We start from the raw sequence: 27509 nt of genomic DNA on the forward strand, positions 1-27509 counted from the left end.
CTCTCTCTTTCATGTCCCTCACTTTTCCTCATTCAAGCTCATGCTAATAGACATTTAAATATTTTTTACCTGTGGTGACTCAACCAGTTTCACATGTTCATGTCCTCATTTTCACCTTCCATCACAGTTTTAAGGGCCGTTTATATACATTTTGGCCGTTTATTTACATGACAACGGTCTTTTTGGAGACCTGCAAATGCATAGTTTTGAGAGCGGGTTTCCAAGTGCAAGTTATCGTCTCTGTGTAAACCACAAAAATGTGGATTTGTGAAAACAGTGACATCATGCACATGTGTAAAACGTGTTCAGTCCATAGGCATGCGCAACCAAAACAACAATGGTGGTCTACAGGACTGTTTGTGCAGCTCAATATACAGTTAATTAACGCTTCTCCAGCAACGTGTAGATTTACTGCACCACTATTCTAACATCACCAACTAATTATAATTCTAACCTCGGCAACTACTGGCCTGGCAAACATAATACAGGGTTTTTAGTTGTTTTCGTTGTAATAATACTTAAAGGCACACTATGCAAGATTTCCGTTTTTGTCAAACATCGACCCCTAGAGTCGCTGAGTATATGTATTTAACGTTACTGTTGTAAACACCACTCACGCAGAGCCGTCCCTGCACTCACGGCCTGGTCCCCTCCCCCCGGTGTACCGGTACCTGTTCAGTGTCGGACATCGAACAGGCACAGATAGACTCCGTAGATATTTACTGACCAGGTAATGTTTCACGATTTCATACAAATATTAGGCTACTACATAACTGTATATGTTGCTATCGGGATGATTCGCCCCACTACGAGTTTGTTTACCACTGAAATGACTTCGAAGCGGTTATATTAAGGTAAAGATCTTGCATAGTGTGCCTTTAACAATATTACAATTGTTACAGTATTTTTTTATCAAATAAATGCAGCAATGATGAGAATAAGAGACTTCCTTTCAAAAAGAATAGTGGCACCTGCCTGCCCTTTCATATATATATAAAAGGGCAGGTGGGTGGCAATATCAGGAAAGGCTCTTGAATTGCTCTAACAGGTGGGAATAAGCAAAACCTGTCCTATTCCACACCTGTTTTGAATCCTGCGCCTTGCATCTGTGTGTGGTGAGCTGACCGTCACCATAGAAACATTCAAACCTTGACCACCACAAAGCATTCAGTCCCAACGAGGGGGCGTTACCGGCTACGAATGTGCTTGTGTGTGGGTGGAGGAGGGTGTTCACATCACAGATGGGAGTAAAACGCAATAAACAGCATCTGGGGCTGTTAGCGATAGAAAAGCTCACATTAAAGACGGAGATCTTTGCATCAGATGCCGCAGTAATGTGACTCTGACAACGTGACCTATTTAGACACTTTCCAGCATCATGCATACGTCTTCCCTCGCTGAAAGCAAAATGCTGTGTGAGGAGAATTATAGCCAATAAGAACATATTTAATGATTGATAGATAGATAGATAGATAGATAGATAGATAGATTAAAAAAACAGACAATACCTTGTGCAAACCCACAACCATTGGGCTCGTTTTTCTCCATCTCTCTTTCTATTTCTCACTGTTTCTGACAGTCTCATCAACAGGACAAATACAAGGCCACACAGTAAACACTGTTTGTTTAATTTATAAGCCAGTGTCTCTCTCCCTCTCCCTATCTCATTTGTATAGTGGTCTGACAGAGTGCACCGAAACGCGTTATGCAACAAGCTGTATAACTGCCATAATAATACTGATCCATTTCCCTGTGTTTATATAAACAAACCTAAGGTGTCTGCTAGTATCTAATTCCCCAACCAGCCTATAATAAAACAGGTCCAGGTCCACATTAGCATGTGATCAGTTTCAGGTGTGTGCTAAGGTTCAGATGTCCCTATGTGCAGTCGGATACACGTGTAAGTGTGTGTGTGTGTGTGGTCAGGTAGAACCTCACCAACTGCATCATGCCTTATTAAACCATAACCCGCCCTTCATGCATGCACACAGGCAAATGTTTGATTAAACATGAGTGGACATAATTAAATCTTACTTTACTGTGGCTTCAAGATCAATGTCATATAGGCCAGGTCTCACGATCAATGTCATACAGGTCTCACACTCACACACATACACACACACACACACATACACGCACATCTCTGGACCAGTCAAGTAGCATTTTTGCAATAGACAACCAACAACGATTTTCAATTAGTGAGTTTATCTACATTTCATTCATTTTTGCCCTGGAGCTTAAAAGAGAATAAATTAAATTCTTCATTCTTCAAAATTTGGACTAAGCAGCTTAATTCTTTACAGATTGGTTTTACCACCTTCATTAACTTTTTTAAGCGTCAAAGTTGTAGCTGTCAATGGAGGGTCAGAAAGCTCTCAGATTTCATAAAAAATATCTTCATGCGTGTTTCGAAGATGGACCAAAGTTTTGCGGGGAACAACATGAGCGTGAGTATTTAAATCACAGAACTTTAATTTTTGGGTGAACTAACCCTTTACCTGTCGGACTGTCAGCAAGCTAAAATCCTCTTGGAAGAGAAATTGTCCTCTATATTCACCCTCAAAGGAACAATGCTACACTAAGTTGTACACAAAGTTGTAATTAAAGATCACTGAATATGTCTTTACAAGAAAATGCTATTTAAATCTTTCTACCTTCATTTCATGTTAATTTCAGTGCTACTTGCCGTTTCTTTGTAATTATTTGTGAAGTTTGGTAGCAATTTCTGAGTGAAAATTGTTCCTACACCAATTTTTTATTTAGTTGTACAGCCATAAAAACATTTTGAAGCAAATCCAATGCATTCACTGGTAAATTTCCCACAACGCACTGTACCTGGCCTTCCATCCTTATTTGATCTGAGCGTTTAACATTTGAGACGTGATAAAAATAAAAAATATTTGTTTTCTCCCAAGATGATAACTAAACACCCCTCCTGAAATAAACACACAGTACAAATCTACATGACAGCAATGTAGCAAACTAACGCTTATTGTAGCAGAATGCGTTATCTTCCACATACATTTTATAAATGTAGTTGGGAGAATAGAGCATATACATGCAGTATAAGATGGTAGTCCATTCAGGACATATCTTGTGTTTCTTATGCCTGTAATTAGTCTTTCAATGAGGTGGGAGAGGAGAAAGCAGAGACCGAGAGAAGCAGGCAGGTGTTAGGTGGAGGCTCTTGGCACATAAGCATCATTTAACAAGACATTGTTAAATATTTACAGTGCTCCTGAGTGTCACGTTGAGATCGACTATCCATTTAAGTGGTAAGAAAGGTTTATTTCTCTCGATCACCCTCATAAACCAGGTTATGATTGAGGGAAAAAAAGAGAGAGACCAAAACAATGTTCTTCCACAAAATGCATGCAGTTTGGTTTTTTTAACCACTAAAGGGCAAAAAGTTACATAATGTACCTTTAAATAAAGGGCTGTCGAAAGGGTAGTTTGTTTACAGTTTACGTTTAGCTTTTAACGTCTGCCAATTGTATTGGACTTGAAAATTCACAAGTTGTATGGCTGTCACCAATGATTATTTTGGTAATTGAGTAATCGGTCGATTATTTTGACCATTAATCGAGTAATCAGATTTTTTTGGTGGTAAAAATAGACTTAAGCAAAGACCTAACAATGACTGAGGCAATAATATTTGGTTCAAATAAAGTATCAAAAGCAAGTAATCATGGTTTCATAGAACAACATTTTTAAAATACATGATATAAACAATCATCTTAAATTATGTATTATAACAAATGCCTGCAGAGGGCCTGGTGTTGTTACACTTCGCGATGAACGGTTTGCATATTTAGAAACATATTGATATATTCTCCTGTGTTGACGTAGGTTTGTAAAAGATTTACCTTATAAATGATGAATGTTAGATGAACGACCCAAATGCACAATGCTAGAAAATGTTTTTAAAACATTGTGCAGCCTTACAAACCGGTCTAATAAAGCAGTTCATGGTTCCTTGTCCGTGTAATGCCCCACTTCCGGTATTTTGCAGGTTACTCGACACAGGTAAATTGCAATCGGGTTTTTTTTTTAATCGAGTACTTTAATTTTATCGAGGAATCGTGACACCCCTAAATAAGTTGCGTTCATTTGTAAGATTATCATGATAAAAAAACTAAAAAACATGTAATAAACATACAATTTTGTGGGTCACATAGCTTATTTTCTGCAATAATCCAAAAGACATTGGAAAAATCCTTTAAGCTTTTTGTTGAGGGAACCAGGATGAGGCAAACTAAACAGGTTGACCTACAACAATATGTCATCACTGAAGCACTCTAGAAAAAGCATTAGCTCACAACAAATGGTGTGAGTTTGGGGTGAAACTACCTGTTTTCCGACCAATGAAAGACTAGGGTGTTCGGGAAACCTGTTATTTACCAGCGCGATTCTGATAGGTGCCAATAGTGGTGCAGAAATTACATGCTTTTCGCCTTAAAGAAAGAGTATCATCTGTGCAAAACAATTTCTACTGGAACAGGATTACTCCATTTTAAATTCCACTTACAAATTTGCATACAAAACCCAAACACATTAACCAAATGGTTATTTCTTCCACTGTGAATCATTCATGCGTTTTACATACCTGGCTGATCCAGCAAACGCCTCTGTATCCTTCATCTAATCTGGACTGAGACCTGATCTCTCCAAGCATTCACATGAGCTTGAACGAACGCTCTTAAAAGTTGTTAATCAGCTGTAAGAGGCTTTAGACTTGCTTCCGCTGGACATAACTAAAGATCTCCACGATTATTTGGACCCAATAGAGTCAAGTCTATTCATAAAAGCGTCTGATCTTTTTATCCTTGGAAAATCGTGGCATCACTTCCCCATCAGCGAGAACTGACGTTCTCAGATACCTTCCCCCTTTGACACACAGTCTCAAGTCCTTTCTCTTGTATAACTCTTCCTGAATGGCGAGGCGATGATGTCATAGGCCACACGGCGACCGTTGCCGGGCCCGTCGGGGCTGTTGCTGAGACTAAGACGGACTTGTTGGATCTGCCTTTGACGCTTGACTCTGACAGGCTAGAGAGATCACACAAGGCTTAACAGAGTCAACACAGAAAATGACCACGAGAAGAGAAACTTGGAGTACCAAAGAGAGAGAGTGTGTGTGTGTGTGTGTTCGCATTGTTGAGCTTTCCTTTGTGTTTTCTTTCCCTCCTTCCCACCGATGTTTGACCTCTGGACTCGTATGTAAATCAACATCCTCCTTCACCAGACTGCTCCACTGCTGAGCTGTTCTGACAACACGTCGTTGTGTTCTGTACACACTAGCGTTCAAAAGTTTAGGGTCAGAACGTTTTTTTTTTGTAAGAAATTAATACTTTTCTTCAGCAAGGATGCATTCATTTGATCAAAAGTGAAAGTAAAGACATTTATAATGTTACAAAAGATTTCCTTTTCTAATAAATGGTGTTCTTCTGAACTTTCTATTCAAAGAATTCTGAAAAAAGAAACGCGGTTTCTGCAAAAATATTAAGCAGTTAAAAGGTTTTCAACACTGATAATAATAAGAAATGTTTAAATCAGCATTTCAGAATGATTTGTGAAATATCATCATGTGACACTGGAGTAATGGATAAATGGAGTAAAGACTGGAGTAATGATGCTGAAAATTCAGCTTTGCATCACAGAAATAAATTACATTTTAAAACATATTAAAATAGAAAAATTTTAAAATTGCCATTGCTGTCTTTAACGTGTTCTCCAATAAGTAAATGAAGTTTAGTTGATCATAAGAGACTTCCTTCATAAACATTAATGTTTATGTATGTATGTAGTGTATGTTACGTGATGTTTGAGGGTGGGGGTAAATCAGAATAAATCCTAGTTACTAAATGTTTCAAACACACTTGAAAATCTTTCGAAACTTCAACAACACACATCTCAAAGACTTTGGAAAATCCAGCTCTTCCTTGGAATCAATCACTGTAGCAGCTTTGCACGTTATGAACAATCCTATTTCCTAAAGAATTGATATAGAGAGATATATCATCCCAAGAGCCAATCAAAACACAGATCGGCTCAAATATACCCAAAATGTACTTGTCAGTGGACGTGTTTCCATTACAGATTTGTGCAAAATTTCTGCGATTTTTTCTAAATGTCGACAAAAAACAATTGTGAAATTACAGCGTTTCCATTAATCGATGTTATGCAACTAAAACTAAATTTTTCCCCTCTCGCGATAAGTCATTCCAAAAATCATGGCAACGGACGTTGATATGGTTTATGTATATCCCAGCCACTGCACTGGCCATTATTATTAATCGAAGGAGACGTATGGGTGTTATCCAAGCATTAATGGCAATGAAAGCCCCTTGTACTTGAGAGCGGCACATGTGAGGTGTTTCTGGGTGTTTCTCCCTCATATCTGCTTCGAGGTCTTGATTGTGGCATATCTTTGAGGTTTAGAATCCTGTATTCCTGTAATTATTTTGTCTTATGTATTGAATAAAGAACTCTGTCTCATATTTTCCAAACACACCGCGTCATCTACGTCAGGTGACCTGTAAATGCGCAAAAACTGTTTCCATTGCAGTTTTGCTAAATATTTCTTTTTTTTTAATTGCCTGAAAAACGAGATGGTCCTCACTGCAGAACACAAAATCCAGGGGGAGGAGTTGGATCCAGATCTGAAGACACACCTGAAGCAACCAATTAAGATCTTCAGAGCATGTCAGGATCACTTGAAAATTAAAGGCAGGTGTGTTTGATTAGGGTTGGAGATGAACTGTGAAGGACAGTCGATCGCCAGGGGCAGGATTGGGCACCCCTGACCTAAACCTACCCCATCTCCACCCCCTGATCCCTAAATCCACCCCTAAACCTACCAATCTCCACCCCTTAGATCTGGATCCAACTCCGCCCCCTGGATCTCGTGTACTGCAGTGAGGTGCTACTGTGAAAAACCACCTCATGCGAGCGTCAAATTTTTTTCCGATAAATGGGAGTTTTTGCGAAATTGACGTTTCCATTGGACGTATTTTCAATTCGCAATTTCAATTCCCGTAATTTGAAGGGTAATGGAAACGCGGCTAGTGTCTCCTCTTTTCAAAGACTGATGCAACAAACCTGCTCAAATCAAGCAACTATTTATTCCTCAGAAGCACTCAAAGTAGCAGCTATGAAACTTTTGTTTTTTCCAAACTGGTATGACTTTCTTCCTTCTGCAGAGCACCAAAAAAATCTTTCTTTTTTTCCACACTGAAAAACACCTGTGGCCATTGTCTACGGAAATTGCGTAAAGGCAGCCAATCAGATTGCAGCTTTGTGATTTGAGATTGCCCTAAATATCCCCAAACATCTTGTTTCCTCTCTGTACCTGAGAATGACAATCCCTCTCTTTTTGCATTTCCCCATGTTCTTTCACCTCTGATCTGGAGTCAGTCTGGGTGAACGTGACACCAACACCGTCCTCACAAAACCAGGTGTGACACAATGCCTCCCATTATAAGAGCATTATCCAGGCTGAGAGGGGCCTTGTGTGTGTGTGTGTGTGTGTGTGTGCCTCACTGTGTAAATTGCAGTGTCTGATGTCATTGTCACCCCATGCCAAAGACTCACACTCGCTCTCGAGAATCAGAAGAATACTTTCGGAAACAGCCTATTTATATATATTAATTAATCTGTACATTCTTTAAAAAAAATACATTCCACACAAATCGACGTATTTTCATAATTGACGTCATCGATTATGTTGACATTTATATGTATGTGTGTGTATATATAAAGGCTGTCAAAATTAACGCGTTACTATATTCGATTAATCTTTTCAGTTTAAAGCGCTAAAAATATTTAATGCAATTCATGCAGCATAATTTTTTTTCCGTCATCCTTTGGCTTGTTACATTATTTGATAACTCAATGTATATATATATATATATATATATATATATATATATATATATATATATATCCTACCTGTTAAACCTACCTAAAAAATCTTAAAGCACTGTTAACAAGGTTATATAGGCAAGTAAAAATCTGAACTGGTCTGACTGGGCCAATATAAAATAAAATAAAATTGCCTTGTCTGAGCTAAATGTGGCATTGATTTCAATAGGTTTATTGTAAGATTGTTTGAAGTTCACTTGAATTAAACGTGTTTTTTTTTAAGCCTAATAAATGTAAAAAAAATTATAGCTTTCAATTATACTGTAATGCCGAATGAAATTTGGCCGTAAAAAATAGGATGGAGTTTGTTCAACAGCGCTAGTGGTGGCACATCTTTGCGAATACCAATATACAATTTTTAATTTCTCCACTACGCAGTAGTCTTTAGAAACCTGACAGAACAGAATGCATTTAATGTCAAATTAGGTATATGCATTAAACTAATTTAAAGGGACAGTTAACCCAAAAATCAAACTTATGTCATCTTTTACTCACCCTCATGTCATTCAAAACCTGTCTTTTTTGCTTTTTGTGTGCATGGAAAACACAAGAGGATATTTAAAAACGCTTCCTTTTATGTTTATACAATAAAATTAAGTCTTCCAATGTTGTTTTTTGGACCCCATTAACTTTCATCGTATAGACAAAAGTGGTTGAAACATTGTTTAAAATATCATCTTTTGTGTTCCAAACATCTAACAAATATTAAAATGTAATTTTGGAAGCCCTTGTGTATAAACAATTTCTAAACATCAACAATCAGAGGATCACGTTTAGTCCTGGAAGCAGCACGGGCTTTCACAAATATGTGTGAATCATCCTGTATCATAACTGAACAGTTCTTCAGAACTGCTTCTCTTGACTAATACAGATTATTGTGTACCGGGCCTGAAACCACAACACATGCAATACTGTAAACCACCCGGCATTTCTCACTCCTGTGAGAACACAGGCGTCTTTGTGTCGTCTGTGATGCCAGTACTCTGTAACCTATATCTGAGTGTGTGTGTGTGTGTGTGTGTGAACTCTCTCAGGAGACTAACTTTGCTCAGTCCCGCCCCCTAGAGGACTCACCGTACACGTCCGCCTGTCACCATGGCAACGCTCCACACCTGCCAGTTTCACAAGCCCCTATCATGTGTCAAGCATCGTTCACATGTGCTTTTTAATGGGCTAACGGCCCAGGAATCTAACGACAGCAAAAAGTAAGACAGCACTAGACCTGTACGCATGTCTTTATCAGAAGGAAAGTGTTTTCTATTTTTAGTGGTGTTAAACACGTCCACCCTGCTGCAGTAATGTTGATACCAGCAGTGCCAGACTACTTTGTGAAAGACCGTAGACTAAACCATGACCGCAATACAAACTAAGCAAAAGTACTGATTGATAAAACTATTTAAAGTCACTGTGGTGAAAAATCAAGTTTTAAATGTTGTTTAGGTCTATGTGGTGTTATGTGCAAATACATCATGTCAACACCATTGCGGAGTATTTTCTCTTTAAAACTGCAGTGAACCAAAGACAGTCTCAAAAACACCTTAGAACGTGTTTCTGACGTCACAAACTACCTTGTAACCAATCAGGTCTACGTGCGGGCGGGCTTTAGCATATCATTACTATGCCGTGAAGCAAGGGAGTCTCAAGAGAAGCCAAGTTATCCCGGTATATTTTCCTGTTGATATGAAAAATCGGGTAGATTAGCAATATAGCGGGTGAATTGTGTGTATATGATGTATATTATGACGAACTATATGCCTTTCTCCACTGGTGTTCTGAGTTGTTCAACGCGTTTCTAACTAAGGATGCTGATTGTTAGAAGGCAGCGTTGTTAAAAGTGTGACTTTGAGATGGTGAACGGGAACATGGTTTGTGTAGCAACACATCATTAGCTGTTTGATAACAGTCAAGCCAAAGGCTGATCATGTTTGTTACCGTTACGTATCCGACCTTGGAAAGAGCGATACCATTGTGCAGCGTTTACTACAGTAAAGTTGACTGAGTGATTCTCTGAGCTGGTGTGAGTGAGTGGAGGCGGGGCTAATTTGCATGTACATGAATCCTCATATACTAAATTAAGGGTTAATTTTAAGCTATTTTAAGGCATGAAGAATTTTTTCACAGGAGACAAAAACTTTTAAATTTGGTGATCAAAGATGAGGGGAGAATTAAGTGAGAATTACCTAGATATATTTAACAGGCCAGGTCAAAAGTTTGGGGTTAGTATGATTTTTTTTTTTTTTGAGCAAGTATGATCAAAAGTGCAGTAAAGACATTTATTATGTCACAAGTTTTCTGTCAAATGCTCTTTTCAACTTTCTAATTATCAAAAAAATCATACTGACCCCAAACTTTTGAACGGTAGTGTAGATTAAGACTATATATAGAATTTAGAACACTATTTATAGAATTCTTATCAAATAAAGCAATAAGCCACGAGAGGACCACGAACCAAAGACATGTAAACAAACCAAAAATGGGACATGTCTCAAGATGCGACCCTGAAAAGGACATAATGCTGAAGCATACCTGTTTTTTCTCATCATAGTCGCGATGTTGCCCATCACAGTTCAGTACAGGTGTCAGAACCGCGTCTCCTCGCAGCAGATCTGCGTTCGCGTGTGTGACGGAGGGATTCCTGCCACCGTTTTGACTCCTTTACACATTTTAAGCTCTTCACGAGTTCTCAGCTCCATCATATACAATCATATGTATTCACATACAGCGAGTGCATTCACGGATGTTCGACAAGTTTCATCGCAAAATATATATCAAAAAAGCCTTTGTTTGTTTTGTATCTTTAGGTTTGGTGTTAAAAATTACAGTGTGAACGCTAAGTGAATCAGGACTAAATGTAAAGTTTTCTTTTTTGGTTCGAACTAAAGGAACCAAGAGAACCGAACTTACAACTCATCTTCCGACAACTCTTTCAGTCTTTGTTTGAAAACATTTTCCCTGAAAGGTTGATTTATAACAGTTTGCTAGAGCTCGATTATAAACACAACGAGGCTGTGAAAGCGAATGAGTAGATGAGTTTATCTGTTCGGCTGATGACGTTTAATAACCCGACGGCCTCTGTTGTCCGATTTAGCCACTTGTTAGCAACTGCCTTTTACAAGACAAGAAAATACAAGTTTTACTTGTGTTCACCACACACCATATTTCAGAGAAATTCCCGAAACTGCATAGCTCTGCTTTAAAATGCAAACTCATGTCCGGATTTTGTCCTACAAAAATACGTCATCCCTGCACTAATCTATTTCAACAGAAATATTATAAAAGTTCTATAACTAGTTATGAAGTAACCTATTATCTACCTTAGCAACACAGTACCTGCCTCCAACACCCTAGAAACCACACAGAAATGTGTTGCAAATTCTCACATCATTCTGGCATTGTGGGAAGGAGTTTTGCATGGGCAGGCGCTGTCACAAAAATGTAAAAATCTACTTAGATTTATGTAAACTCTATGGTTATTAGCAACTTGGTGCATTAATATGGCATCCATCTAATGTTCTTGTATATTTTATAATGGCTTCAAACGTCATCCAGTTCGATTTTAGAGCAGGAACTATTTGATATATATATAAACCACTGGTCTTGAAGTTGGAGCAAAGTTCATGACCAGAGAGATTGAGGAAAGACTTGCACTAGCAAAGAGTGTTTGAAAATTATCAACCAAAAAGGCAATTTCAGGATCTACAGCTCTGCGGTCAATAAACAATTTAAAATAATCTAAATTAACAGAAAATGATATTCCAATACACAACCATTCAAAAGTTTTGGGTGAGTATCATTAAAAAAAAAAAAAAAAAAAATATATATATATATATACTTTTATTCAGCAAGTCTGCATTAAATTAATCAAAAGGGTCAGTATAGACATTTATGTTACAAAAGATTTAAATTTCAGAAAAATGCTGTTCTTTTAAACGTTCTGTATTCATCACAAAAAAAAATTCAACAATTTAAATTATTTTTCAGCAGCAAATCAGGATATTATAATGATTTCTGAAGGATCATGTGACACTGAAAACTAGAGTGATGATGCTGAAAATTCAGCTTTGCATCAAAGAAATAACTTTCGGTCTTACCTTCGCACTGTGAGCCGCAGTGTTTTGTAAGATCCTTTAACGAGTGATATGGCCTCCTGCCTCCATCCACTCAACTCCACCTCATTAATTATGACCACCTCATCCCCCACCAGCAGGGGGTGCTGCAACAGAGACGCCTTCCCGCCCTCCTCTACCTGCGGGACGTAAAGAAAACACACACACACACACACACAGACCGTGAGCGCTCTGTGCGGTAACAGATAGAGGCTGCGAGGGCTCTACGAACAAAATTAAAAACACATGCATGCTCACGGACGCGCAGAGCCCCCAGTAAAAGCCGCCCAGAATTCGAAGAATGTTTTCTTTGGACCTTTACGCCTACACATTCGCAGAGTCTCTAGACACTAATATTTTGGTCACACAATCTCCCGTCCTGATCGGATGGAGTCCCACGTTACAAAAATCTCAGCAGCATCCACACAACATAATGTCAATGTGCACCTGAGAGGACTTCATTCATTCTTTTACTGCTCCCAAACAATACAAAGAGCACAGGGCATTATTCATGTGCAGGAAATGTAGTGTTTAGATATGTCAACCACAAAGAAACCTCTGTAAATCCCAAGTAGCATCTCTCACTGTGGACAAAAAGACAGAATTGGTTAGATAAGATCGGTTAATGCACTCTTTTCTTGAATGCAGGTACTGGGCGTCTCACGCTTAATTATTCTGACAACGGATTTACAATACTCTAAAGAAATGTCCTGTGGTGTGACGATGAAATATTCCCCCTGGAAACATGCATTTATGTACAGTATATGTGACAGTAGCAATTCAGAGGAATTGTCTGCACTTCAATTACCCAGATTGTGAAGTTTAGAAGTGTCTAACTAGCACTCTTTAGACTTTCTTTCTAAATATATTGTATTGTTCCAAATATAAGATATATATGTTTTTCTTGGAATTACATTAGATTTTTTTAAATTTATAAATATCTAATATTCAGGGTCTAGTCAGCGCTTGCCCTCTGACTTCAGGGAGAAATTGCTGTCTTTTCAGCACTATGTGATTGGCTTAAGGAAAAAAAAAACCTAGATTTTTCATATCCCCCCTAGATAAGACAGGTAATGCGGATCGAACACACGCCAACATCTGTCACTGCATAAAAAAGGTGAGAAATCAGTCATTGTGAAATCTACTGGAAATAAGAACCACAGGTTATTTTTTGGCATGCAATAAAGTGTATTTTCTTTTAAACATGATTGTTGGTGCATTATCCCAGTATTTACCATATTTTCAATAAAATAATTAAAATATGCAATACGAAAAAATTATCTTTCAGTTCTTTGCATTAGTTCTGCATATGCCTTGTTAGTACAGAAATGCAGCATTTAAATTGAATCACAAGTAAGGTCATATTTATTTGTGTAGTGTTTTTTTCCCCACACTACACATTGTTCCAAAGAGGCTTTTTAGGAAGTTAAATTGTAATAGGAAGTCATACTGTAGTGTCTATAAAGTTCAACAGTTTCATCAATATTTGTGTGTAACTTGAAATGGCCATGTTTGTGGGGGAGGGGGAGGGGGGGTGACTTGTATGTCCAAAACCGCTACTACTTTTTAGGAAATTAATATAAAAACATTGTATTTTTTAAATACGTGCTGTGTAGTCAAAGTTCATATTGTGGCTTTAGACACTTGCATTATATACTGCCCGGCCAAAAAAAGTCGCTGTTTGGATTTAAATAGGCAAATGCTTAAGAGTCTATTATTGGATCATTATTGCAGTGATCATTATTATGTTTTTAGCATGCTATATGTTTGGCAACAATTCTTCTAACCCATGAACTGTGTAGCTTTTCATTTTTTAAACAACCATGACTTGACCAAAAATGTTCCTCTTGATGGAAATAACAATCACAACACTTATTTCCATCAAGAGGTGCATCGATTTTTGGTCAAGATCTTGTATTGTCAATGCAAGACTCCAGCACTCTATAGTCTCCTCCAGCAAATCCCAAACACTTTCAATGAATTTAAGATCTGAACTCAGAGGAGCCGATTCATGTGTGAAAATGATACTTCATAATCCTCACAACCATTCTTTCACAGTCTGAGCCTGATGAATCTTGACACTGTCATCCTGGAATATGATAATGACGTGTCTTCAACATGGTTGTTTAAAGGAACATGCCGACTTTCGCATATTCACCGACCGTATCCCCCAGAGTTAGATAAGTCCATACATACCCTTCTCATCTCTGTGCGTGCCGTAACTCTGTCTGACCGCTAGCCTAGCTTAGCACAAAGACTGGAGGTAAATGGCTCCAGCTAGCATACTGCTCCCAATAAGTGACAAAATAACGCAAACATTTTCCTATTTACATGTTGTGATTTGTATAGTCACAGCGTGTACAAATAACAAGGTCACATGAGACACAGCCATCTTTTAACCGTATACATACTGGGAACTATATTCCCAGAAGGCGAAGCACAGCTACTTCTGCGGAGGGATTTGTTCACAGTAAATATGAAATATTGGAGACACAAGGTTTCCGCCCGACAGTGATAATGAGTGATAGTTCCTGGGTCACGCCTACTTGGAACCGGTGTTATTATTAACTGAAAACTAAAACTATCTAAACATGACAAAAGAATGTAATAAAATGACAAAAACTTTAAAATGAAAATATAAGCCAACTCAAAATATATGAATAAATTAATAGTACATAAATAATACTTAAAATAACATGCAAACTTTGTGTTAGCAGCCTAGATGCAGGACCTGTTGGATATCGCCACATTATAATTCGGCTTCCCAAACAACTGAAAGCGACTGTAAATTTCTTTGAAAAAAAAAAAAAGTGCCCGCTCAATGATTAACAACTAAACGTACAGATGGGTAGCCAAGCAAATTCTAACAGAGAATAAGATTCAACCTCTGGTTTATTGTTAGCATTCCTTAACTGCAGACAGATCAGTGCCAAACAAAATAAGTCCTTCAGGAAGCCCTTTCAAGATAACACTCTGTACAAACTCGCATTTCATTCTCCTTTCTAAACACGTGCATTTGGGAAGTGTCCCCAATTGTGTGTCGTTTCCTGTTAAAACCTGTCTTTCGTTTGGCTCTTTCCTGTCGGCGCTCACTCTCAAAAGCCCGCCGTGAGCCACTTTCCTCGCAGCATTCAAATCAGGACATATTGGGAATAATCGTACGAGCAAGCATGTCTTCCCTTTCACCGGTTATTGAGCGCAAAGCCAGGCGACTCAAAGAAAAGACGGCTAGCGGAGATTTACTTAACACTCGGCCTCAGGGCCATGAATAGGAGTGTTTAATTGTGGATGCGCTGCCAAGCCAGTGACAATGAATCCATTAATATGTAACTGAACAAAGCGTCTAATTCTCTTAACCTTATTTTAACCCCCCGACTTCCTGGGGTTTAGGTCGCTCTCAGCTCATCTTATATTGCCGCCACACTGTAAACAACACGCCGCATTCTGAGACGGACGAATAAAAGAGCAGCTCCACAGAAGAGGCTGAATCAGTATTCAAGACTACATAAAGTACGGTTGGAATTGCAATGTAGTTTTTTTTTTTGATCATCTCGTTTCTTTTGTTGTTTTCCAGGCTAGCGAGGCACTCGCGGATGCCGTCGCTGACATTCCCCTCTCTCTCTCTCTCTCTGTTGGGTCTTTGCCAGAGGCCTGGGCTTTATCCTGCCCTGTATTTGCCTGCTCTCAAGGAGAAGATGAAGGGGTAAGAACAGTGTGGGGGGTAAGAGAGAAAATAAATGTTTGGGATAAGATATGCAATGCTTGTTGCAATGCATATTATTCAGAATGGCATTCTCATACTATTTTTTTACAGTATGCACAAAGTATCTGTGTTTAGGAAGCTACTTTGACGTCTATCTACATCGATCTAAAGTGAACTTAAACCGTTCTATTCATCAAATAATCCGGAAAACAAAAAACATAACTGTTTTCAAAATTGATAATAAGAAATGTTTCTTGAGCAGCAAATCAGCATATTACAACGATTTCTGAAGGATCATGTGACACTGACGACTGGCGCTGAAATTATGCTGAAAATTCAGCTTTGCATCACAGAAATACATTTTATGGCCAATCAAATAAATGCAGCCTGGTTGAGTATAAGAGACTTTGCATTTTGATATCACTGACCCCGCGTACTTTTACTGTACATGCTGTTTGCTGGTGTTGTGAAAAGTACCGACATCGGTAACGAAATTTGAAAAAGTTGACGCTTTGAGCGGAATCGTAAACTTCTCTAATTGGCCGATGGCTCACGCGCTCATCAAATATGTCTGTGATTGGCTACAAAGAATCTCGATTCAAAAACATGTTGTAAATATACATCAATGGCGCTCTTCACCGAGCGCTTACACAGATACACAAGAGTGTTTGAAGCATGCGTCTCTTATAGACGCCTACTTGTGTTTTCAAACGCTCCCACTCCTGCTTTCAAAACACTTTCAAACACTTCTGTGCGCTCTCAAACGCTTGTGCGCTGATCATTGTAGCCAATCACAGATATATCCGATGAGCGTGTGAACACAATGGTCAATCAGAGGCGTTTATGATTCTCTCAACGGCACTCATAGCGTCACTTTTTTTAATTTCTTGGTACGGAAGTTGGACAACACTAATGTTGCATGTAGCCTACATATTAACATATAGCTAAACGCATATGCTTAAAATTCATAATTAACTTTTAGTTTCAAACATTGAAAAAAAAATTTCCGCACAAAAAGTATATATATAAAAAAACAACAACAAAAAACAGTGCACTTAAATTTTTCATTTTGAATACTATTTAGGACAAATAACATGCGAATGAGGATACAACCAAGCAGTTTCATCAACCCACAGTTACTGGTGTTGACACTGCGACACACACACAAGAGAAGATCTGAGTGTGAGGCGCTGAAAGAAGCCCATCGGTGACATTTACACCACCCATAATCCCTGAGACTTCACTCCATCTCCCCCTCTCTTCCGTCACCGTCCCTCTGTATACTCCTCTGTCTCTCTTTTCAGATAAGAGCAGCTCTCGAGGCCTATAGCTCCTCTTCATCCTTCCTCATCTCCCGTTTCGTCCAGGCGTCTTAACCGCGCTCCGGGGCCGTATTGTTGCCGTGGTAATGGTGACAAGCTCTTAAATGGGGAGTGAAGGACCGCGGCTGTTGTTTGCGTCCTGCTCACTATTCAGCACAACACACTTCACATCTCACTACAACACACAACACACTACTCACCATTGAAAACAAGACACTGCTCTAAAGCACGCAACAGAAAGCGCGCTATTCAGCACAACACACATTACTGCACAAAAGAGCCACATCAGACTACAACATGAACCAAACCACAGCACTATGTTAGCTCACGCTCTCGGGACTGAAGACAAAGTATAGACAGATGAATTATGCCTCCTGTTGAGACAAGATTTCTTCAGTCTGGTTTTGACATGAAAAAGTTATAAGTTTGTATCCCAAATCACACACTTACTATTCTCCATATTGTATGTACTTTGCTGGTGTTAACACTGCCGTTCAAAGGTTTAGGGTCATTCATGGTTATGTAATACTAGTGTTGTCAAAAAGGACAGACATCGGTACCAAGTCGGTACTGAAAATGTTTTTTTTTTAGCTAATCACAGACATAGGCCTATTTGATGAGCGAATGAGAACAATGGCCAATCAATTCTGCTTAACAGCGCTCAAAGCGTCACATTTTTTAAATTTCAGTATCGACTTGGTAGTTGGTACTGAAGTCAGTACTTCTTGACAACATGTAATACATTTCAAATAAATTCTTTAACTCTATTCATCAAAGAATCCTGAAATTGATCATCGGATCACGGTTTCCACACAAATATTAAGCAGCACAACTGTTTTAAACATTGATAATATGAAGACATTTTTCCTGAGCAGCAAATCAGCATATTAGGATTTGAAGACGGAGTAAAGATGCTGAAAATTCAGCTTTGCATCAAAGGAATAATTAGCATTTTAAAATACATTAAAAAAGTAAACAGTTGTTTTAAACTATAATAATATTTTACAATATTACTGTTTTTACTGGATTGTTCATCAAATAATGCAGCCTGGGTGAGCATAAAAGCAAGCCTGGCTCCGCCCTCCTACGTACTTCTGCTCAATTTTCATTTTCCTTCAGTACTAAGTCTGGGATTGTGGTATATTCTTGGTTTTCCTCCAATCATTTTTGTACCAGTCCAATCAGCGAACAGAGGGAGTGGCTGAGAATGATGACGTTGAGGTTGTGCACTAGTTTGAGTTGACATACGTCACGAGACTCACGACCAAACGTTAGCGATTGGTTATGGCAGATCCAGAGTGACTCTGTTGAAGTTTAAAACTATTGGATCTGCCCAGAGTACCTGCCTTCAAGGAAGTTAACGCTTGTCAATGGACCAGAGGCCAGACTCTGTTCAAATGAAATGTACGAGAGTCTGGTAGAACCTAAAAGCATAAAAACAACTTTTTTCTACAGACCAAAACTTTTGAACGGTAGAGTACTGTACAACCAGTTTAGGGATGGTCTACCATGGAATAATGTTGTGTATTTTTCCCATAGATTGTGCAAAATTCAAATTCAAATTTCAAAATAGACAAAACTCAGCCACTATTTCAGTCCATCACAACATTTCTGACCCATAAATCATACACATGCAGTACACAGAAACAGTACATATTCTAGGCAGCTTTGACATGCTGGTTTCAATGAACTATGAATTGGGATGCATTAACCCTAATCTTGCATGCTATTAGGACAAACAGAATGCAAACTGGGATGCAGCCAAAGGGTTTATTCCATCTGAATGTAAATTATGCAATCTGTATAGACTTTGATTCCAGGATAGACTGAATTTGCATCGGTATGCAATTCCAAATTACACTCTTAGGGTCGGATTGGGTGTGCAGATCCTCATGCTTTGGAAACATCTGTTTCCAAGCAGAAAACATCATTGTAATCAATTCCTGTTTATGCAGTTGAACTAAACAGGTACTGTATACACAAACTCAGGAGTGCAAGGGATCCCATTGTCATGGCAGCAACGAATCCACAAACTATCTAGATATTTTGTGTTGTTTTTCTGAGAGGCTAGAGAGAGAGAGAGATTGGAGTCGGGCAACAGAGGACATTACTCAAGTACCAAAACCCAGAGCACCAAATAAGGCAGGACGAGGATCTCCTCTGCTTTTGCCTGTTTCCATCCAATAATTACTCCCCGTTTAAGAAAAATACCTCCAAACAAATACAGTCATACATTTTAATCACATGTTCATGTCAAGCTGTAAATCAAAAATGTTAAAAACTAAAACACTGATCTAAAGAACCTATTATGACAATCTCCCCCTAAAAAACAAATAGCATCTCAAGGAGCCAAAATGTTTTAAGAGGGTTTTTGCTGAAAAAAACAAAACATTATTAAATCCATGCAAAATACTCTAAACATCACAGTAAAGACATCATAAAAGTAATCCATATGACCCAAGTTGTTTAACCGCAATTTTATGAGGTGACGCGAATATTTTGTTTGCGCAAAAAAACACAATTTACCACTTTACTAAAAATATTAATCTCATTAATGGAGTCATATGGACTACTTTAATAGTCGCGTTTCCACTGTCGGGCCAAAAGCGGGCGTGCTAGTGCATGCCAGGTCCAGTCGCGTTTCCACTGTCACTTCCAGGGCTTGATCAGGACTCGTCGGGGCCAACAGCCAGGGTTTTCTGGCCCGCCGAATACCTTGGCCCAAAGCAAACCTGCCGCACAAGCCCTGAAGAGTGAAGCCAGAGCGTCTCGATCGCCCCCCGGTGACTGGTCCTAGTATAGGTCATAAACCCCACCTCCCCGTGTTATTCAACGGGACGTGAGACCAACTAAACAAATCAAATTACACTTCAATATTTTTTCCAAAGGTGGTTTCTATCATTTGCTGTCGTTTTTAATCACGCTGATGTAAGTTCAAGTGTTTATTGATCGTACTGATGCTTTAAAGAACCTCGTAACAAAAACACACATCTGAAGAACCAATAATGACAATCTCAAAGGACAATATATACAAACTAAAGAGAACACTATAGGGCCAAAATGTTTTATAATATGTTTTTTTGCTGAAAATAACCATTATTGAGCTCATGACTGGATGAAAGGTATAAATTACATGAATAATTTCCCCCAAAAAAAGCGAATTCTGGGGAAATTGATATTCCTACATGAGATCTTCCAGTATTAGTCACAAAACCAGCTCAGGGATTCTTGTTCAATTTCATGATTGTAAGCACCTGCTGAAGTTCATGTCGAGTCTAATTATATTCTTTTTTTACTTCCCAGAAAACAAGTGTAGTTTCCCCCCATTGATCATTTGCTGTCCACCACACACACATCCTGCTGCATGCTGACTTTGGACTGATTTAAGCGTGATTCTTCAAGGGCTCATAATCTCTTGTACAGCTAGAACTCACAGATACACACTCACAAACACATGCACTGCAGAAGAGTGATAAAACTCTTATCAATTTCAAGGGAAAAGCATTTAACCCTTATGATGCCAACAATTAGTCTCCATTATTCTCCAAAGATAAAGCCATACCTCCTCTGAGTCAGAATATCTACACATTTATGCCATATATATATATGAAGTAAGAAAGAATAAAGCAGGAATTCTCCTGTGAGGCCTATTACAGGCATTTCACTCTCTGGCCTGGGATGTTTTCCTTTCATTCCCATGTGTCTCCCTGGCTGTAGTGTACCGATTAGCCGACATGACTGATGAGTACTGATCCAGTACAGTGCGAAAGAGCTCATTCTGATCACAAGATCAGAGATTAACCACCGGCACTGACACGTCAGACCTGAATAGACGAATTAGTTCTGATCAAAACAACAGAAGTGTCCTCCCACAAAATATCTTAATAAGCACCATAAAGAACACCGGATTTTAATTAGAACCCTTCTTTTCTTTGTAAACTTCATTGCAAGCTCGAGTTGCTTATTTGTAATGCGTTAATCTAATGCGACCAGATAAGCTTACGGCTTCTAAAATTGGTTATGTTTCCTGTTTCCAAGAAGAAGGAAAAAAATACATGGGTCTGGAATAGGGATAGGGCTGTCACTTTACGTTCGAAAATCGATTGCACAATCGATCGGACCAACCAACACAAGTTTCGAAAACGAAAATAGGGAATCGATTTTAACGGCCTTCTCTCGGCGCGCGTCCAGCTCGTCACGATACGCCCGCAGCGAACGCGCGTCACACAGCAACTGCAGGCTCTGACAAACACACATAACAGCAAATTATACTTCTGCATAATGCGTCTCTTTTTACAACAAAAATGTGAATCCTGCCGGTATTCAGACAGTCTCAGGCATACAGATACGGGCTACAATCGCCTACGTAGGCAAAATTTGTTTGACAATTCTAATCGTAAACACAGCCATGTTGAAGCCTGCAGTAATGTTTTTCATTGATGTTATGGCAGTCCACTCTGCTTATTGTTTTTCGAGATTGTTGCACTCCTGTTTGTCAATGTGCACGAAACTTCACGCCAATAAATCATCAGAAATATTGCTGACTTGTGCGTGTCTCAAGTGCCCTCTTTACGTTCGTCCTAATGCTTGTTAGTTGTCCGTGGATTTGCCTATATTTGCAGTTGAAAATGGAAACGTCTTTAGTAAGGGTGTCACGATTTCGATTTTAAATCGAAATCGATCGAAATTAAGTCACAATCTCGATTATCGAATTAAAAAATGGAATCGTCGATGCTGCCACGCCCCCATGTCACGTTCGGTCGGCTTGTCAAGCGAAAAAAACACGCGTGTTGAAATGCTGCGAGTCAACCTCCTCTGGGGGCCGCACACCCGACGAGAAGCGCCGCGTCTATGACAACTCGAGGTATCGCACACACCGGACGCGAAGCGCCGCGTCTTTGACAACTCGAGGTATCGCACACACCGGACGAAAAATGCCGCGTCGCGTCTATGACAACTCGAGGTATCGCACACCGGACGCGCACAGGCTACTGTACAATTAAATACGTTGCTTAGTCTGCAGTCTGAAGCACTTTATCTCAGAGAGCGTCCGTTAACTGAATGTATCCTGAATATCCGATAACATCAGCAATTTTCATTCAACCAGCTGATTTCTGTAAATGAATGTAAAACATATTGCAGCACAGTGTGAAGTCATAACGACGATTTGAGACAAATAAATGTATATAAATGTATTAATTTAAAATAAATTTAATATAAAACTATGTGAATGGCGCTCTGTGGCGCGGCAGGATTAATTTTGAACAAGGTCCCATGGTTGCTGGGCGCCGTGGACAGACGCCGAATGGCGCCGCCGGTGTGTGTGTGTGTACACTCAGAGAACGCATAGAGAACGCGTGGCTCTGCGCGACGCATAGATTTATCTGTTAAACTGTTTGTTTGTTTTGTTGTGAACTTGAATGTCATCTTCTGTGAAGAAGACTGCAGTTACAAAAGAGAAACTAGATCGCAGGTTATTTGCTTAAGTTTCCAATTGACTGAAGATATAAGTTATTGTTACATTATGTTCTTAATAAATGTTTGAAATTTGACAATGTAGTGTGGTACACTGCGAACAAAGGTCAGATATTATGCATAAAAGTTTGGTCTAAAAATGGCATAACCTGTGCTTAAAAAAAAAAAAAAGTAAAAACCGAGAATCGAATCGAGGATTTGGAGAATCGTGACACCCCTAGTCTTTAGACATGGAAAATCGATTTTTACAATCGATTCAATGAACACATTAGCATTAGCAAGAAAATCATAATTAGCAAGAAAATCATCACAATAACTGTGCTAATACTTAGGGTCAGTGAACCTATATTTAGTCAGAGTCAGTGATCTATATTAAAACCACTCCACTTTTAGACATGAATGATTCCTTAAAGGAGTACTTTAACTTCACCACTGGAAAAATGGGCTTTCAATAAAATTTGGCTGCCTATATACAGTAGAAAGGAGAAAACAATTGAAATCGGTGATACATTACAAGAAAGAATGAAGAAAACAGGCTGTTGTCTTCACTTTTGCCAAATTTGTAGGAAAACTTCAACACCCATAATGCACTGGGCATGTTGCAGTCCAAGGCCACTCACAGTCTGCTACGCTTGACCAAAGTCAAATACTGCCTTGCTTTAGTAGCAAATACTTCTAAGCAAACTTTTAGTCATAATGGTGTCGACTTGTTATTGTTCCAAGTGCAATAATTCAAAGAGTAAAATTTTAGCGGGAATGGGTTACTATCGGTTTCCAGAGAAGGATCCAGCACTTTTTAAGCCGTTGACCAGCAACCAAGACTAGCAATCACCAAAAATAGCCTATCAACCACATAGCAACACATTAAAAACCACACACAGCAACCTACATTTGCCACCATCATAAATGTAAACAGTTCTTTAAATCATTTTCAGGGAGATGGAACAATTCAAATGATAAAAGCCTAAATTAAATGTAGAAATTATAATATTGATAAAGAAAATAGGTATCGAAATATTTTAGTTTTTTCCCCAAATGTACCAAGAGAGAATATATTCCCCTCCAAGACGGCTAGCCTACAACCAATCCAGTTGAATACTAAAACTTACCAAGATGGCCACCTAAAAACTTAAGCTTAACAGAACTACAATGGATCCTAAAATTCTGCTGTCTGTTAACTTTATGCTCAGGCTCCAGCCGTGTGGGAGAATTCAACAGGAGCATGTGAAAAACTGTTTTATGAATGTAGCAGGTCAAAATCTGTTACTCACGCTGGTCTGGGTGTCACACCAAGAATCTGACCCTGTACTCAGCAATTACGGTCTAGATGCCTGAAGGACGCTCCCTCTCATTAAGAAGTGTGTGTGACATACAGACCCTATCTGCATTTTTACCTCATGTGACCTTCATATGTGAAATCCATAACCATAATATGACTAGCACTGAATTCCAAGCGAAAAACACATAGTGGCCGCAAAAACATATTTGGACACTTGAAATATCTGAATTTCATCGCAAACCAAATGGCATCTGAAAACTAACTAGGGTCACTTCTCAGAGCCATTTAAACAATGACCTTTAATCTAACTGACACCAAAATGATTTTTAGTGGATATAAGAAGTTCAGTGACACAGATTAATTTTTATTTTTTTGCCAGTTATTAAGTAAACCTGTATCAGTCTCAATCAATCAGAATGATTTGGAAAGGGGTTCAGTTAGGGCCAAATTGTAATGTACACCATTTTCAATTTCAATAATTTCTCTCTACCGTAGTAAATGGTTAGGGTTTTATTTTAACACTGATTGTTTGATAAAACTGTTGCTGATGTTGATCCAGCAACATCCCAGTGACCAAGAAGATCACACAGGTGTCCAAGCCAAAATAACCATAACCACAAGTGCAGTCGTCGCATTAACCACATCTAGACATGTTACACTAACATTTGACTATCAAAAAGTGTTGTATTCATTTTAAACATTGATTTTATCTTTTAAAACGTTCTTTGTGTGAAACGTTTAGCTTAAACTGTGCTTGTGACTTGGTATGACATTGGTTATCTCATGCAGTGACATTAAAACATTTTAAGTGACTTAAGTGTGCATCACACTGACATCAAGCTCTCTGGCATCTCACATTCATAATTTCCATTTCACTTCCAGCCAACAAATCATGACACCCTCATTGTGTTTCTCTCTGGGGTATAGAATAACATGCTGACTGACGCTTTATGGCCCTTTTAGGGCTGAAGCTGTTTATATTCAGGTGACAGATACACATTCATCATCATAGAAAGAACAGGTGAGTAAGTTAAAACTTTACCTTCGATATGATTAACGGCTCGTCGTGTTCAAGCCCACCTTTGAGCGTGAAACCCCAAGGCGCTCCACCCTGCAACTGAGCCTCGACGAACACAAACTTTCCCTTTTGGATCACGGCACTGCTGCTCCCTGGAAAACTATTATCCATCGCTGGAATGTTGGGGGAAAAGAATGGACGAGGACGTCTCTTAGTTACTCAGTCAACCAATAAACTCCGCTAGGAACACGGCCAAGGATGTCCTAGATGTTTCTTCTTCTTCTCAGTCAAAACTTCAACGATATGATGGGTCATTTCCTCGAATTACTTCGTTTGGGATCGCAGCGTAACATAACAATCCTGTGTTTCTAGCACCTACCTTACATCCCTACCTGATCTCTAGACAGATGAAAACTTTTCCAGGCTTTCAAAAAAATTTACATTTGCAAATAAGCAGGCAAATTTGATTTTGTGTACCACTTTTCCAGGCAGTGGTCTCCCTTTTAAACCCCGTTTGTCAGCCCTTGCTCGCTTCCGACTTCATTTTTACATCACAATAGAATTTGATTCATTTCACTGCGTCCGCAGAAAGACTGAGCGCTCGCGCGCGCCGAGATTCCCCTCAGCGAGTCCTGTCAAAGTAAAAAGCTCCTTCTCGAGTTTACAAAATCTTCTATTCAGTGCGAACCCGCGTTTCCGCCTTTAAAATACATAGTCTTTAAGTTTTCTTTTCTTGTTGATGCGCTGAAACTCTCCCAGCCATGGATGAGGGAGTCTGTGGTCGACCCCCCCACCACCAAACTCCACAGTTCATCGGAATGGTTTTGCGCATGCGCGAACTCTGCAAACCGCTCTACCACAGTGAACTAATACAACAGCTCTCGAAATCACATACTAGCAGTGCCTCTGACCGAAACTGGCTGACATAATCTAGTCAAATCACCACCTTGTCCACCCACATCATGCACCGAATACATACAAACCCACGATTTTAAGAAAAGTTTGGTAAAGTGATTCAATTCAATTCATTTCAGTAGAATTCACGCATTTTACTTTCTGTCATGCTTATATCAACACACAGCTACGAAGGGAACATTTAAAGAGCTGGATGAATACATTTGATTTGACTGAAGTCCTTACCAGCAGTTCAGTTGCTCAAGGGACTGGATATCGAGTTCTTACCTCAAATAATCTGGATATTTAGGTTAGATATCCTTTCCTCCCAGTGGCCTTAAAGGTCCTGTAGGCGATTTGTATTAAATACCATTCTTAAATTGTCATTGTTACCTGACAGATGTCACTGTAACAAGTGTATCTTATATCACCTGTTTCTGTATTATAGACTCGATCTGTAAGTTACAGCAAACTAGTGTCACAGTCAGAGCAGCGGGCCGCCGTTTTTTACCCAATCACAAACGCCCTCTGCCTGTCAATCACTGACATGAGCTTTGCTGACCAGATTTTTGTGGGCGGGGTTTTGAAAAATGTGTGTGGTTGATCAATCATGGCGTCATTTTGTAGGCCATTTTCAATACGTTTTTAGGATAGCAGTACTAGCACTAGCAGTTTTGCATTCATTCTTATAAAGACTTTGTGCTTAACATTAGTCAAAGAGACTTTCATGTTTTGTTCTACCCGAACTATGCACACACAGCTATTCCTAAAATGTGAATGTGACCTTAAAAATTTGACATTTGAGGTATGTGTGTAATTTATGTTGTAAGGGGGAAAATGTTTTTGTTAATCATAAATCAAACTGCTAATCGAAAAACCAAAGTCCCTTTTAAGGAAAGTCTGTTCACTCGGCGGCCATATTTGCAACGCCTCCAGGCAGCTCTTTCCATAGACAGCATCCAAGACCAAGTCCTGTCTATTTGAATGGGGTAATCCTGAACTTTCAAAAACTGCTTGCCGAACTCACAATTACAGTAAATAAATGTTTCAAATCAGCAACAAAACATGACATGACCTGTCCCATAAATGTAGTTGCGTCGTGTTGCAGTTTCTCCCATTCATAAGCAATATGAGTAAAACATCTTTATATTTATAGTGTTTGCTAAAAACTAATTGGAAATTCCTGAGGAAACATGGTGTGGTGACCAATCAGGTCCTCCCGCGAAATCGGGTCTCTGTTAGGACCCCAAGCGATCCCATTGGCTCAAATTACTCTCTTTAGTGCCTGATTACAATACAAAATCATGTTAAATGATAAATTATGTTTGATCTATGTTATAATGACCATTAATGTCCATATTAGTTTACTTATATTAACATAGCGTGCATACGCCTAGGACGATAGCTTTTAGTTTATACAGGCACTTGCAATACCCACAACAATCATCTTTAATGTAATCATGTGTTAAATTAAGTGTTAAACGTCCAAATATTTCAGTTGTAAAAAGAATGTAATGTTCAATTATTCACTAAATAAGCTATTATTATTAATTAACAGTTTATCAAGTGAAATCATTAGCCTAACTGATAGTTGATGAAGACCCGATTTGACACTGGCTCAGAAATGCACATTTTCTCTTGGCTTTAGGGAACAGCTTCATTGCTAACTCTGGCTACGTTAACGAAATGTCTTAAATCATTTGCTGCACATTAAAAATAATAATAAAAAAGTACTTTGTTTTTACTTTACAGTTGCTTTAAATAGCCACTAAAATAGTCTGACTTGTGG

The 27509-nt window shown here is 38.9% G+C and overlaps 1 protein-coding gene across 2 annotated transcripts in view; it reads right to left on the reverse strand.

Annotated features, from left to right (window-relative positions):
* The window catches only part of shroom3 (shroom family member 3), a 63478-nt gene extending 37282 nt beyond the window's left edge, over positions 1-26196 (reverse strand). The window contains exons 1-3 of one of the 2 annotated variants that reach the window (XM_079586312.1): positions 25967-26196; positions 24851-24999; positions 12015-12169 (exon numbers count right to left, since the gene is read on the reverse strand). In XM_079586312.1, coding sequence (XP_079442438.1) covers positions 12015-12169; positions 24851-24997 — 302 coding nt within the window. In that variant the 5' untranslated portion in view covers positions 24998-24999; positions 25967-26196. Of the gene's footprint in view, positions 1-12014; positions 12170-24850; positions 25687-25966 lie in introns of those variants that run through there. The other variant, XM_079586311.1, reaches the window with a different exon arrangement.
* Positions 26197-27509: the final 1313 nt, after the last annotated feature.

Source organism: Phoxinus phoxinus (genome assembly GCF_949152265.1).
Source record: "Phoxinus phoxinus genome assembly, chromosome: 17".
NCBI classification, from domain to species: Eukaryota; Metazoa; Chordata; class Actinopteri; order Cypriniformes; family Leuciscidae; genus Phoxinus; species Phoxinus phoxinus.